This window comes from Plecotus auritus, assembly GCF_963455305.1.
Source record: "Plecotus auritus genome assembly, chromosome: 8".
Lineage (NCBI taxonomy): Eukaryota > Metazoa > Chordata > Mammalia > Chiroptera > Vespertilionidae > Plecotus > Plecotus auritus.
Window position 1 is genome coordinate 8439006 of NC_137782.1, and position 15290 is coordinate 8454295.

The 15290-nt window shown below is 40.4% G+C and overlaps 1 protein-coding gene across 4 annotated transcripts in view; it reads right to left on the minus strand.

Moving 5' to 3' along the window:
• The window catches only part of DCC (DCC netrin 1 receptor), a 983595-nt gene that overhangs the window by 34357 nt on the left and 933948 nt on the right, over positions 1 to 15290 (minus strand). For 3 of the 4 annotated variants that reach the window (XM_080683404.1, XM_080683403.1, XM_080683402.1), the window contains 2 exons: positions 12661 to 12816; positions 4317 to 4529 (listed from right to left, as the gene is read on the minus strand). In XM_080683404.1, the coding sequence (XP_080539530.1) occupies positions 4317 to 4529; positions 12661 to 12816 (369 nt within the window). The remainder of the gene's footprint in view (positions 1 to 4316; positions 4530 to 12660; positions 12817 to 15290) is intronic. The other variant, XM_080683405.1, reaches the window with a different exon arrangement.

A 15290-nucleotide genomic window follows, 5' to 3' on the forward strand; every position in this document is an offset into this window, starting at 1 on the left:
AGCACGGAAGACAAATGGTCTCCTAATCCAGGCTCATTTAAAGTGCAGCCGATCATTTCATCGCTGAAAGGAATTTTCACCGGTGAAGAAAAAAGCCCCACCTTACCGTGGCCTTTTGTCGAATACGTGTCAGATCTATAGAGCCCTCAGCCCAACGCTCCATCAAACATTTTCCATTTAGCCTGAAAGGGACTAAGCCAAACCCCTTACATGTCCACCCTGGGATCTGCAAAGTGCTGTGACTGCAGCCCCCCTGATTGTGTGAAGACCACAGGTTATTCACGTCTGTGGAGGAAGCATATAGAAACGGAACCACGGCCTGGCTGAGTTGGTTAAGTGGATGGAGCGTTGACCTGCGGACCGAAGAGTCCCAGGTTCGATTTGGGTCAAGGGTTGCGGGCTTGATCCCCAGTAGGGGACGTGCAGGAGGCAGCCGATCAATGATTCCCTCTCATCATTGATGTTTCTATCTCTCTCTCTACCTCCCTTCCTCAATGAAATATATATTTTAAAAAGAAACAGAACCGTTTTATTATGCGGTGATGATGAAATTGTAAGAAACACAATAAAAGACCCCAGAGTCTAGTAAGCGAAATTTCCAAATCAGCAGGTGGAAGGAAAACAAACAAACAAATAAAACCAAAGGGATGGATCTGTGCGTTCGGGGAGGCAGATTTCAGATGCTATGAAAGCAGGGTGACTTCCTAACTCCCACTCGCTGTGGAATCACCGCACAGTTCTCTGCCGCTCCGTGGAGACCGTTCCCGCACGATGCTGCGGCCCTGTGCCTCATAGGTGCGTGCTGCGAACACAGCTGCGGGTCTCAGTGGAAGGCAAACAGGTCAATGACGCCCGTGAAAACCCACCCGTGGGAAGGGCAGAGGGAAGGAGCGTCTTCATCGATCCTAATTCTCAGGTGTCAAAGCAGAAAGAGCTTTCCGCCAGGCAGGATCTTTAAAAATTATAGCAATGCCGCCCACGGCCCCACCCGAGAGGAATTACGTGTGTTAAGTAAAGATACAGTCATCCGTACTTACGCGGCCGTTTATTGTGAAGCCCAGAGAAAATTTCTTTGAGATGTGTGTTTTTTTTTTTTTTCCAGCCGACAAGAGAATGACTTCACTTCATCAATCAGTTTGACGAAAGTAATGATTTTCTTGGAATTAAAATTGGTTGAAAGCTCTGAGTATTTCATTTGTTAGGCTGAGACACATGTAGTTAATGTCACAGCGAATACATTTGTCAGTCAGCTAATTTTCTTTTTCTATTCGAATAAGTAAACATCAGCGCTTTCTTAAAAGCGTGCTATTTACCATGTGTCAGGACTTGTTTGAGCATCACGGGGCAGGACTTTATGAAATGAACTGGAATCGCAGGCGGACAATGAAGGGGAAACATGAACGGAAAAGGCACGTAATGATTCCTAAGTCCTGGCCGGGCGTGCCTCAAGGTGAGTGGGGGAGGGGCGTTTAAAGGGAAAAGAGGAAAACTATAAGATCAAGCCCCAAATGCAAGACACAGATACTGGAAAACATGAAAGACGCTACGGCTTTTACGAAAGTTCAAATAACAACAAGAATGAGAGCGAAACAAAAGAGAGCTCATAAACGTACAATGAGAATAAAAAGAAAATGAGATCTTGCCCACATGGCCTAAGGGCAGAGAATGGTTCTTCTTCGATGCTTGTTATTTGAGAGAATAGGTGTAGAGGTTGGAGAATAAACTCTGTTTCAAAGCTTTTAAAGACATAATATACCCGCTTATGCTGCGGTGTGTCAGATTTTGTTTACGGCAGCGGTGGTATTTTTACAACTGGAAGGAAACAGTGACTAGTAAATAACAATGGCCTTACTTTGTCCTGTCTGCTGGCGGGTGCTCGTCCTAAAATTAGAGTTCTTTGGGGTCATTTTGTTATATATCTCTGGAGCATGAGGTGATCTCCAAACTGTGTGTTCCAAACCAAACATTACCACCAGCATAAAATGTTCATGTAACATGGACTCCAGAGAATCATTTTTAGCTTTTTTTCTCTCTATGTAACATAGTTACTAAAAACCCCACTCTACTTGCAAGTAGAGAGAATAGTGAACAGTACAAAGTACTATAGCACTTTCATTTTTGTAGTAAAAATTATGTTCTTCAGCACAGGATAGTTAAATCTCTTACGTTTCCTTTTAAAAAATATGAGTGAAGAAACAAAAAATAGTAATAATACTGTGATAAGTTTGTATGGTGACAGATGATTACTAGAATTAGCGGGATGATCACACTATAAAGTGTAAAAATGTCAAATCATTTACTATGTTGTACACCTGAAACTAATCTAATACTCTGTACCAACTATGCTTTAAAAAAAGTCTTGTGAAGAAATGGTATTCCTTAACTCAGAATTATTTCAGATGTTTCCGATTTTCTCCTTTTTATCAGTTTTGGAATAATTTAATCTGATAGATTTTTCAAATTTTCTTTGTTTTTTTTTGTTTTGTTTTGTTATTAAATGAACACAAACTGAGAGCTACAAATGAGTTCCTAACATTTCGGAACCCATGCTTTCTGCAAAGAGCAGGAAAGGGTGCATCAACTCTTATTGGCTGTGGAGGCTTAAACATGCTACTTCAATTCCCTGCATCACAGCTTCCTTATCCATGAGGTGGGGCTAAGAAAGTAGCTACTCACGGAATTGTGTTGAGGATCCAATGCAATGTTTACACATCTCCAGAGCTCATGCTCAGGGTGGGCTAGCTAATAGTAGTAGTTGCAAATAAGCTGCCATCTACCCTAAACACCAGGCCGGATGTGCACTGCGCATGTCAAGCAGTGGAACCCGCATCTCTCCTGAATGCGAGGTTCCCCTCTCCACCCCGCCTCTCAGGGTCTGGCAGCTGAGCATCCATACTGCACCCCACATGGACGCTGCCAACACCAGAAGTGATGCGCTCAAATCAATGACTATGATGCCAGGAACAAGATACCTTCTTAACATCGAAGTAAAGGTAGCACTCCTCAGTGCAATCGCATTTGTCCTAGTTTTGCAGTCATCACGAGGCCTACGAACTAAAACAGTGGCTAAAACTGATGCGCGTCTGAATCTGCGTAACAGAAGCTTATTCATGGGCCTTTGCACAATGGCAGCTCGGCCAGGCCAGCTGCCTTTGGCTATGAAGGGGCCACCTCTATTTTCCTGGAACCATCGAACTTCACTCTTATCTATTGGGGTTGTTAAGAATTATTCTAATATTCAAAATAATTGCAAGCACTACATAGTTTTTTATGAATCTACGTATCTATCTACTGACCTACCGTTCACCCTATCTATCTGTTCCCAGCCCTCCAGCTCTTCCCTCTCCTCCTCTCTCCTCTTTTTCTTCTTCTTCTTTTCTCCCTCACTTCTCCCCCCACATCCCTAACAGAAATAAAAAGGAGTTCTGGTTCAGCTTCCCTGGATACCCACTGAGACATTGGAATGAAGACCTCCCTGGGAACTGGGGTCTCTGCTTCCCACCTCTGCCATTTGATACTCTTAGAAAGGCATCCTGGAGTGGCTAGTTCCTACCTACCTAAGTTTTGTTTCCTTTATTTCTACGGCAAGGAAGTTGGATTCCGCACAGGTTCTGACACTCTTTCTGGCCCTGGAAGTCTGCGATAAGGATCCCCAGCGATGACCATGGAAAGGCACAGAGCAGGACGCTGAGAGGACGCGCTGTGCCCTGAAAGGTGGTTTGCAGACTCTCGTGCCTCTACCAGGGGTCCTCCAACTTTTTAAACGGGGGCCAGTTCCCTGTCCCTCAGACCGCGGGAGGGCCGGACTATAGTTTAAAAAAAAACTATGAACAAATTCCTATGCGCACTGCGGGCCTGGGACGCGTCGGCTGCGAAGCAGGACAGGCAGCGGCACCCGGCGGGCCAGATCAATGTCCTCGGCAGGCCGCCTGTGGCCCGCGGGCCGTAGTTTGAGGACGCCTGAGTCTACCTCTAGTTTTGGAGTCTAGCCTTAAATGCTAGGACCCATGTGGCAAACTGGAGAATCAGGAACTTTCCCAACGTTCTCTAGTGGGCAGACCTACAGCCTGTATTAAAAGTGCTCAATGGGCATTTCGGATTAGTGAACAACTTTCCAAAGGAATGAAGGGCATCGGCAAGCCAGCTACTTTTAAGACAGCTGTGGAAGAGCTGCACTACACGCATCCGTGCCAGACGTGAGCACACAATCACTGTTGAAAACATATGCTGCATCCGGCCTTCTCAGGAACCCTCATGGACGTAAGTAGAGGCCTCCAAGGTAACACCGTTCCCGATGTGACAAATGGGCACTTTACCTGGCTGAGACAGGAGCGGCGTGTAAGGGACTTTCGGTTCTATTGCACTCATTGGCGGAGGTAGCAAGGGGTTAGCAAAGCTGCGGAGTGGATGCGTTGGTCGAACACAGGCTGTGGGGATGGTCCTGCTCGGTGCCTCCTCACTGCTGGGATGCTCAGGCTGGGCTGGGGGCATCATGGGTGGAGGTTGGGTGGTTGGCCCTTCATTCACGGCTGCAATGGAGAAGTGAAAATCCATTCATCATTCCAGGACAAAGCTTGCTTCCCCTAGGTCATCCGAGGGCCCCTGGCTCAATGCAGAATGATATGCTAAGACCTGGCCAACCGCTTCTTCATGTTATGAGCATCCTCATTCTTTTTGGTATATTCATGGGATATGATAGCACTGCCCCTTGAACCCAGAGAAATAGATCCAGTGAGACAGGCATCTATTTTTCAGGAATAGTAGTAACGTATATACAGCACACACTACATTGCCTGAACTGTCTGGGCGCTGTAATCATAAGTGATGAAGCGAGAAAAAAGAGTTATTTCTCTCTTCATAAATGGCAATGTCAGTGAAATTCAATGTACCAAACCCAGCTACAGCTGCATTATTATCCAGCAGCCAATATGCCAATTTTTCTGTGATTTAAACATGCTATGCCAACTATCAAACACATCAGTTACCGGGTGTTAAAGGCATTGCTAATAAAATGATACAAATAATACCCCTATCATTATCTTCCATAACAAAATAGAAGTACATCCAACTAAAAGGTTACATGAGGGACAACTCTGCGGGAACAAGCTGAATGCAGAATGATAATTTTTTCTCTTTTGTAGCAAACCTCGTAATTTGCCTTCAGATTACTATAGTTGAAGAGGTTTCGCATAGTCATCTGTGACAGCCTTTGGGTATATGGACAGTTTTGCATAAGGAAACACACCTTTCCCCCAGAGAACACAGTTGAATGGACTTAAACTTTGGCAAGGCAGTTCCCCATGTTAAGGACACTGACTTGCCTTGATTCATTCAAAGGCAAAGTCAATAGGTCCAAGTTAAACCACACAGGAAAAGAGCTGCATAGTAAGTAGAAATGTTGATAAAATAAGAGTATTTCTGATTATTAATTTCTTAAGACAGTTCTTTTGGGTAAGTTGGAAAAAAATGCAGTAAAAGAAGATAACATCTCACTTCTGAAAAATAATTTTTAACCAGGAACTATTTCGAGATAATTACGTTGTGAGATAATTTTGAGACAACTCTCTGGGAGGCTCAGTGAGGTCAGCAAAGGGCAGAAGAGATAGAAAGAAAATCTGATAATGCTGAAGGGAGTAGAGATTAAGATACCAAAGAACAAGACATGCTATTAAAGATATGCAAAAGTGAAATGTGCCTTCGGAGGGAATATGATATTAAAACTCATTTTTCTATATTCAGAAAGGGTGAGAGGTCCTTTGGGTCACTAAGAAGCCTCGGGCTCACCCCATGCAAAGATGAGGATGAAGAGAGAAAGGGTTGGCTGAAGACAGGATGTAGCAACATTGCAACCAGAGACAGAAAACAGGCAAAAACTTGAAAACAACAACAACAACAACAACAACAACAACAACAAACAGTTCTTCAAAGAAGAAAAATGCAGTCAAGAGAGCAAAGTAGATAGGACTCTGGGGCAGGAGGAGTGTGAACTGACGGGCCTTATTTCCAAGCCAGGAAGTCCTGTTAAAAGCGGAGAGAGGGGCACATGCATGCAAAATGGCAAGAGCTGCAAGGAAAACATTACGGCACATTCTTGTTGGTTCTCAGATAAGAGCCGAAGGGATGGGTCTTCAGGCAGGTATTAAAGAGCTACATTCAACCTGCTTGTTAGAATGTAAAGGGGAGAGGAACATGTGTGCTTGTGTTCAGTCAAGGTTGTGTAACCTGTTGGATGAAAATACAGTTTTAGAGATAAAGACAATTATAAAGCTATGACTGCAATAATATCCTATTGTCCAATGTTCTATTGACCAAATTAGAACAAAATATGTCTCCACTCTAGGTCAGAGAGAAGCAGCAGCAGGGACCTATATGTAGGTCCCTCCTCTTCATTACCAATGGGCTTTTTTTTTTTTTTAATATATATATTTTTTATTGATTTCAGAGAGGAAGGGAAAGGAAGAGAGAGAGAGAAACATCAATGATGAGAGGGAATCATTGGTGGGCTGTCTCCTGCATGCCCCCTACTGGGGACCGAGCCCACAACTGGGGCATGTGCGCTTGACCGGAATCGAACCTGGCACCTTTGAGTCTGTAGGCCAACGCTCTATCCACTGAGGCAAACCAGCCAGGGCAATGGGCTTGTTTTTGGTAAAGGGTCCATATTATCATATTAAAAATACCTCTCTAGGGAAAGAAAGTTTGCAATTTTCCTCAGAAACCTACCTTAAGTAATTCCCTGAATCGAAGACCACTTACAGTTAATTCATACCATATTTTTAAAATGGCTTTAGCCATTAAAAAAGTATTTTATGAGTTTTTCTTTTCTTTATTCCTTCCATCATATTTTTCTCATTTCTCTTACATTTTTGAAATGAAAGAGATCTATGTTACCAGTAAAATATCATTGCAGTCATAGCTTTAATAAATTTTACATGCACATTTTTAGTCTTCTGAAATTTAGGTTTTTAAAAACCTCCAGCTTCACATGAATTTTGATGATGTCGCTGAATTTGGGGGGCTGCTCCTATTCTCCTTCCCTTTCATGGCATTGCCCATCAGCATCTGATACATAACAATTGTCTGTGTGCCCAGTCCTCCATCCTCAGGTGTTTGCCCGGCCACCATGATATTCCCATTGGAACCACCACGATGTGGCTCTTGACTTTGAGGGAAGTAATGGACAGGATGTAGCAGCATAACAACCAGATGGACCTGCTCTTCAGTGAAATCAATCCTTGCTACCAGACATAGCGAAAAGGAAAACGCCGAATCTAATCTGCTAGGCGGGCAGTGGAAGGGCCCATCCTCGTGACTAACTGTATCGGTGATTCATAAGGAACTGTTTTTGTTTTGTTCAATATGACCATTTTGCTTAATACCTTATACAATGGACAAGGTACAGGATTCTATAGACAAATCACAATTTTAATACTTTATATGGAGTAAAAGGAATGCTGTTCAGACCTGGCTGACAGGTAAGGCAGGGAAAACTCTTTTTTTTTTTTTTTAAATATATTTTATTGATATTTTACAGAGAGGAAGGGAGAGGGATAGAGAGCTAGAAAAATCGATGAGAGAGAAACATCGATCAGCTGCCTCCTGCACACCTCCCACTGGGGATGTGCCCGCAACCAAGGTACATGCCCTTGACCGGAATCGAACCCAGGACCTCTCAGTCCACAGGCCGACGCTCTATCCACTGAGCCAAACCGGTTTCGGCAGGGAAAACTCTTAAACAAACACAGTATCATCTGCTCCACTGGAGGGAGGCTCTCATGTTAGATGAGCCCCTTCGGCCAGTTCAGGCACCAGCTTCAGGACTCCCATGTGAAACAGATCGGCTCCTGACAGGACGTTAGCTGGGCTAAGAGCTCTGAAAGCAAAGAAAACCTCCATTTCCCCCCAAAGTGCAGCCTCCCTGTAGTTCAGAGAGTAAAACAAGAATCAAACATGTCCCAGCAAGGCACTTGTTTGCCAAGGAAGAAATGTTAGAAATACATTGTACAAATAGCACACGATTACACAACAGAGTCAAATCTCAGGGCACTTGATAAAAATTTATGTCAACACATAAATCATTGCAACAGAATAACTGGCAAATATATCGCAAAAATGGAAATGAGGATTTTTCTTCTGTCTAAAATAGCAACATTTGAAAGAAATAAAACATCCCCATGACTCTAGGCAAAGACACTTTGAGACATAAACACCTTTAGGAACATGCTTCACTCATCAGTCTCAGAAGAATAGCATCAGGCAATATTTCTGAGCAACCCCAGCTCCTCACAGCCTAGATTTTTTTATAAGAACCTAGAGAAAAATCCATTAACTCCCTGGTATTATCTAGATCAAGTCCCGTTGTTAGTTAATTTCCAACTTGGGGTAGAGCTGGGGCAGAAAAATAACACGGAAAAAGTTGACCAGCCTTCTCACGAAGACAATGCTCAACTTGAAAGGAGCAATGGAGACCACCTGACTTTCTCTACTCCCTACCTGCTTCAAAGATGGAGAAGCGGGGCCACCAATTTTGTCGTGACTTGGCCCCAAGACTATCTATTGGTTGCAGTTTTTTAAAGATGGCCCTGCTCCATATTTTCCAAGGACAGCTCATTTGCCTACTGAGGCTGAGGTCAGGCCTGCAGTGCATTGGCCAAATGTGTGTAATGCAAATACATTATATCCTTTCCCCACCCCTCCCCTTACGGTAGGAGAGAACTGCAGCTGTATCTGTGACTTCAGAAAGCAGTGTGTCTCTGGGGGCCGGGTTTCAGGGATTTATTTCTTGTAAAACTCAAAGGTCTTTCGGGTAACTTTGGAGGAAGAAGAGCCTGCACTTGCACACATTTTTCTTTTCCTACGTGTGCCTTCCACTGTTTCTCAAGGTGACTAATAAGACATCTCTAGCCGGAGTCATGAAGTGTTTTCTGCTTGAGAGGGAACAGGGATGTTTAGTATTCTCCAAGGCATTTAGAAACCAATACTGAATGGCTGGGAGTTAACTGTTTCTGACAGTGATTTAGAGAATATTTAGTTTCCTAGAAAAGGGGGTGCTTATTTTTTTCTCTAAGCAATCACTTGGAAACACATATTTGTTCCCATTCCTTTGGCACTGCACATAGCTCTGCTCAAAAGTCCTTGACGAATGACTACAGATATATTTTTAAAATCTATGACATCTAGGCATGGAAGACTGTCTAAGCGTTTTGGTTTTAGATGAGGTTCAAAAGTACTCTGTCAAGAATCCTTTATTTATATACCTTTATATAATTGTTATATTATATGTTATATTTTCTATTTATATTATGTATTATTTAAAAGTTATAGAACTACATTTTCAATTATATCTACTTTTAAACAAATTAACAAACTAAAATCTACACAGGGACTAAAGTTTTTCTTTTCTTCCTTTCTTTTTTTCCTTACTCATTTCTCCGTTCTTAATAAAGCTTATTTTTTAGAGCAGTTTTAGGTTCACAGCAAAACTGACTGGCAGACACAGAGGTATCTCTGCTTCCACATATACGCAGCGTTCCACACTATCCGAGTCCTGCACCAGAGTGGCTCCTGAGACTCTGACCACAGACAAAAAAAATTGTGTACTAGTTCATTTATTATTTTCTTTTTCATTGAACTTTCACTTTTGGAATCATTTCCCCCTGTGATTCAATGAGACAGTTTTTCATGCTGTACCAAATCAAGAGAGAGCAACGATAAGCAAAGAGTAAATGGGATACTGGATTTTCCACAGGAGACTATGCCTTTAAATAAGGAAAAGAAATTACAGAAATACACTATGAATAAATAGAAGTTAATTTTTAATTTAAAAAAAAGTAGTAAACTTGGGCTTATACCCATCTTGCTGGAGTGAACAGGTAAAGGTCATTCTACACATCCTTCCTACACATCCTTTTTAAAGTTAGAGAACATAAATGAAATCAAAAGAAAGTAGTAGGAAATGACCCAAAGAGAAAACTAAACTAAAACTATAACTCTCTTTTCTGCTGGGGAGAGGTCATTTCAAAAGTTGAAGAGGGGACTTGTGGTTCTGAATTCGTTGACTGAAATTATCTTCCTAATTGTCCTGGCTTTTGGAAATTTTCAGTTATGGGACTTCCCACATTTATCTCATTTAATTCCCTCCAATATGGTTTGAGGGACTATTTTCTCTCAAGTTTCTGCACACAACTCTATTCTGTAGATATGATGTACACTGAGAAAAGGGAAAATAAACCTAATTCTCTCTTGGCAGATTTCTGATGCCTTTTAATTCTAACCTTGCTGCATCTAACAATTTATGATTTGTTATATAGCTTACTTCACAAATATATTTTATTGCTGTTACCATCTTCTCTATTACAAAACATCCTATTTCACATGAGCTGCTGAGTCACCTGTTCTTAACTAAGAGAAGAAAGCCATAAAATCGATTTTAAAATGTGCTTGAAGGGAAAAAAGTCAAATGGTACAGGAAAAATCATCAGGGTATATATAATAGCTTGAGGGTCTCTCCATTCCCACTTTTCTTCAAACGAATGAAATACTATTACCAGGATACAAAATCAATAGCCAAAAATTAATTGCATTTCTATACATCCACACAAATTCTCAGAAAAAAATTAAGAATATAATCTCATTTAAGGTAGCATCAAAATAAATACTTAGGAACAAATTTAGTTAAAAAGGGAAATATCTATACACTGAAAACTACAAAACATTGATAGAAGACATTGAAGAAGATACAAACAAATGGAAAGCTAATCAGTGCTCATCAATTAAAATAATTAATATTGTTAAAATGTCCATATTAACCAAGGTGATCTACAGATTTAATGATATTTTTCACAGAAATAAAAAAAAAATTCCTAAAAACTATAGACCCAAACAGTCAAATAAACCTTAAGAAAGAAGAATAAAACTGGAATCATCATACTTCCTGATTTCAAACTATATTACAAAGCTATGGTGACCAAAACAGTATGGTATGGTCATAAAATATAAATCAATGGTATAGAATAGGAAGTTCAGAAATAAGCCCATTGATAAAAGGCCAATTAATTTGTGAAAAAGGAGCCAAGAATATACAGGGTGGGACAAAATTAGGTTGAGTTGTTCATATGAAAAAATAATACAATAATCAATAAATAATAATACAAAATAAACTGTATTTTGTATAGTCACAATTGTAAACCTACTTTTGCTCCCACCCTGTACAATATAAAAAGAATACTCTCTTTAATAAATGGTGCTGAGAAAATGAAATTGTCACATAAAAAAATAAAACCAGTCCCCTATCTTACACCAAACACAAAAACAACTCATAAAGGATTAAGGCCTTAAATTTAAGACATGAAGCTATAAAACTCCTAAAAGAATATATAGGGGTAAGCTGTTTGACCTTGGTCTTAGCAATGGTTATTTAGATTTGACACTAAATGCAAAGGCACCAAAAGCAACAATAAGCAAAGGAGGAACCACATCAAATTTCAAAGCTCCAATACAGCAAAGGAAACCATGAACAAAATGAAAAGGCAACATAATGGTTGGTAGAAAATATTTGGAAACCACTTATCTGATAAGGGGCAAATATTCAAAATATATTAAAAAACTCATAAGAACTAGTATGCATGCATATAAGCATAACCAATGGACATAGACACCAGGGGGGTGAGGGTATGAGCGGATGAGGGGCAATGGGGGGATAAGAACACACATGTAATAACTTAATCAATAAAAAAACACACAAAACTACCAATTGTTAAAAGACAAAAAAAATCTCTACACAAAACAAAACTCATAAAACTCAAAAGCAAAAATAATCCATTCAATAATATTTAAAAAATGGGCATAGGCACTGAATGGACATTTTCCCAAAGACACACTATTGGGCAACCGGTACATGACAAGGTGCTTGGCATCACTAATCATCAGGGAAATGCAAATCAAAACCACAATGAGATATCACTTCACACCTCTTAGATTGGGTCTCATCCAAAAGACAAAAGATGACACGTGTTGGTGATGGTGCACTGCTGGTGGGCATGTAAATTGGTGTAGATACTATGGAAAACAGTATGGAGTTTCCTAAAAAATTAAAAATGGAACTACCAGTTGACCCAGCAATCCCACCTCTGGAAATACTTTATCCAATGGAAATAAATATCTATCTCATAGAGATATCTGCACTCCCATGTTCATCATAGCAATATTCACAATTGCCAAGATGTAAAATCAACCTAAGTGTCCGTCAATGGATGACTGAATAAAGAAGATGTGGTACTATATGTACAACGAACTTTTATTCAGCCTTGAGAAAGAAGGACGCTCTGCCCTTTGTGCCAACATGGATGGACCATGAGGACATTGTGCTAAATAAAATTCCAAATACCCATAAAGCATTTCTTTCCTGAACCATTGAACCTTTGCTTCCCATCACTCCTTACCTATACTATGAAAGAGATCCTAGAGAATCAGTCCAAAAGCATGAAGTAGGATCCAAAGGATTGACTATGTTGGAAAAAAAATTCTCCTACCCAGGTCATGGGTAAGTCAATCTTTCTAAGAGATAAGAACATCAAAATGCTACACCTTTGACGAGATACCCCATGGTATTATTCATTGGTTCCCATTAAAAAAAAACAAGAGGAAATACATGATACTGACTTTTTCCTGTTCCGAAACCTCGGTCCACTGACAGCGTTGGGAATGGCACAGGCCGGAGAGTGAACTGTGGGTGGGGGTATCCACACGTGGGAGATGGGAGGATTCCTGGGTACTGGGCACTTTCTAGGGTTGGCACAGGAATGGCACTCACGACAGCTGCAACACAAAGATATTAATTTTTTAATCCTGTGGGTTCCCATGACTGACAATGGAAGTGGCCACATGTTCACATCTTTAACGCCACGCATGCTCTTCACAGTATCGTGTAGGTTCTTTACTTACCTCTTTCCACGAACTCCTTCACTAACAATTTTAGAAAAGACAACCCACTCCTCCAGCATCTGACTAAGAAGCATTATCCTGAGGTTTAAAACTTCCCATGGCCTCAAACAAAGGAATGATTAATCAAGCCACCACAGAACCACCTTAAGGCTCCCTGGATTTTGTTATACTTTTTTTTTTCTTTTAAGCCAAAACAATGGCATTAAAAATGTTGGGTTGTCCAGAAACTGAATATATTGTATAGAGTAGGCTGAAGAAATGAGAATTTTCTATTCATTCTGTGAAAGAACTTAATGCTTTGGAGAGATAGTCTAGAAACGAAGGCTTTGAGAGTCAGAACCCCAAACCTGCACTGGGTCTATTCACTGCACTGTTGCCTCATGTTGTCACCTCAAGCTCTGAATTGCTCTGTGATTATAAAAACAAACCTCTTATTCCTAGAGTCTTACTCTACATGAATGGTGACCCTAACATGACTAGCAATTTATTTATTTTTATTATTTAAAAATTATAATGCATGTATACGATTTTAAACATATATATCTTTGAAGTTACTTTGTCACATAAATTCTTTGTTATCTCCAAGCTCTGTGTTGGTGAAGCTTTATTCAACAAAAGGAAATGACTTCAACATATAATCAACGTTGATTTTAAAGTAAACTTTTAAGATTTTTCATAAATAAAATAGGCTTTTTGCAACTGATGTAATTGATAAGGCCCTAGATAACTGTGCTGATAAAACTGTAAATATGTATCTTGGCAGAGTTGTGATTTTATTCAGTCACATGGCAGATATTTAGCAAGCACTAATTCTGTGCTAGGTATTGAGCCATACAGTGTGTGAATATGAAGATGAATTAGGTAATTTGTTCCCTCTCATGTACTTCACAACCTGTTAGAGGAGGGGCGATTTGGACTTGATTACCTAAGAAGATGGGGCTGAGCTTGTATAATTAATGTCACAAAAGTGGTATAAAAGTGCTATTCAAATACGAGAAAAGAAATGATCATTTCTGAATGAGGTAATCAGAAAAGAGAGAATGTATGAGATCTGGAATCAGTATCTGCTCTGGTCTTAGAAAGATGCACAGACCTTTGTTAGGTAGTGTTAGGCACTGGGTCATTCCGAAAGGAAAAACATGTTAGAAAGGAAAAGCAAATAAAAGGCAATGTATATTAGTGGACTGGCAATTAGTCCAGCTCAGTAAGAGCATAGGGTATGCATAACAAAGAAGGGCAGAGCCACAGGAACCCAGGAATGTAGACTCCAACCTGATATGCTGAGGAGTTTGTTCTTGTTTCTCTTGGTGGACACTGAGGAGCCATTGGGGAAATGTATGGAATGGAATGTCCTGTTGAAGTTGTTTTAGGAAGAAATCTGGTAAGTGGGATGCAAAAGAGTCTGAAAGACACACTAGAGATAGGAAGACTAATTACGAAGCTGTTTGGACAGTTCAGGTGTGAGGCCATATGAATAGAATAAAAAATATGACTCTTGGGAATGGGAAGGTAGCCAGGGATTCAAAAGCTATTGTGGAAGGAAAGTCAATGGGAATAGGAGCTTACTGAATGAGAAAGTTATATGAGGGACAGAAAGGCACACAAAGATTCTGAAACACAATGAGTTTTAAAAAGAAAGCTAAGTTAGATCGGCACCAATAGAACTCAGCGACAAGAGGAAAGTGACTGGAAGGAGAAAAAAAATAGGGGCGGCTACATGTACACAGTCTCTCTCTGTAGTGACATGAATGGGGAAAAAAGAACAATGGCTTCACAGAATATGACAGCCGGGAGCATAATGATTAGAGTGTGGAACTCTGAAGCCAGACCTCTGTGTCCAAAGTCTGGCTCTGACACTCACTTACTGTGTGAATGCAAGCGATGTTCTTAAACTCTCCAAACCTCTGTTGGCTTATCAGTAAAACAGGAATAATAATACTGTCTACCCCATGAGTTGAACAGTTGGTATTCGTTATAAATTCCATGTATGTTTTTGCACTTACTACAGTACAATGAGAGATGTGCTGGAGTGTAGAGGAGATAGGATGTATAGGAAGTAGAAAGAAACAACCATTCATTCATTCATTGAGTGAACTGTATCAATTGTGTGCCTACCATGTGCCAGGCTCGGTTCTGGTTATTGAGGATACAAAGTAATCAAAACAGGCAACATCTCTGCTCTCATCTAGATTGCATTAAGATATAGAAGACAAATAATAAATAAACACAAAAATGTAAGTAGGATGGTCATACACAATAAAGGAAAATGAAGCAGAATGACCAAAGACGCTATGCTAGGCAGTGATCAGGGAAGTCCTGTTTATGGCAGTGGCAGTTGAATACAGACT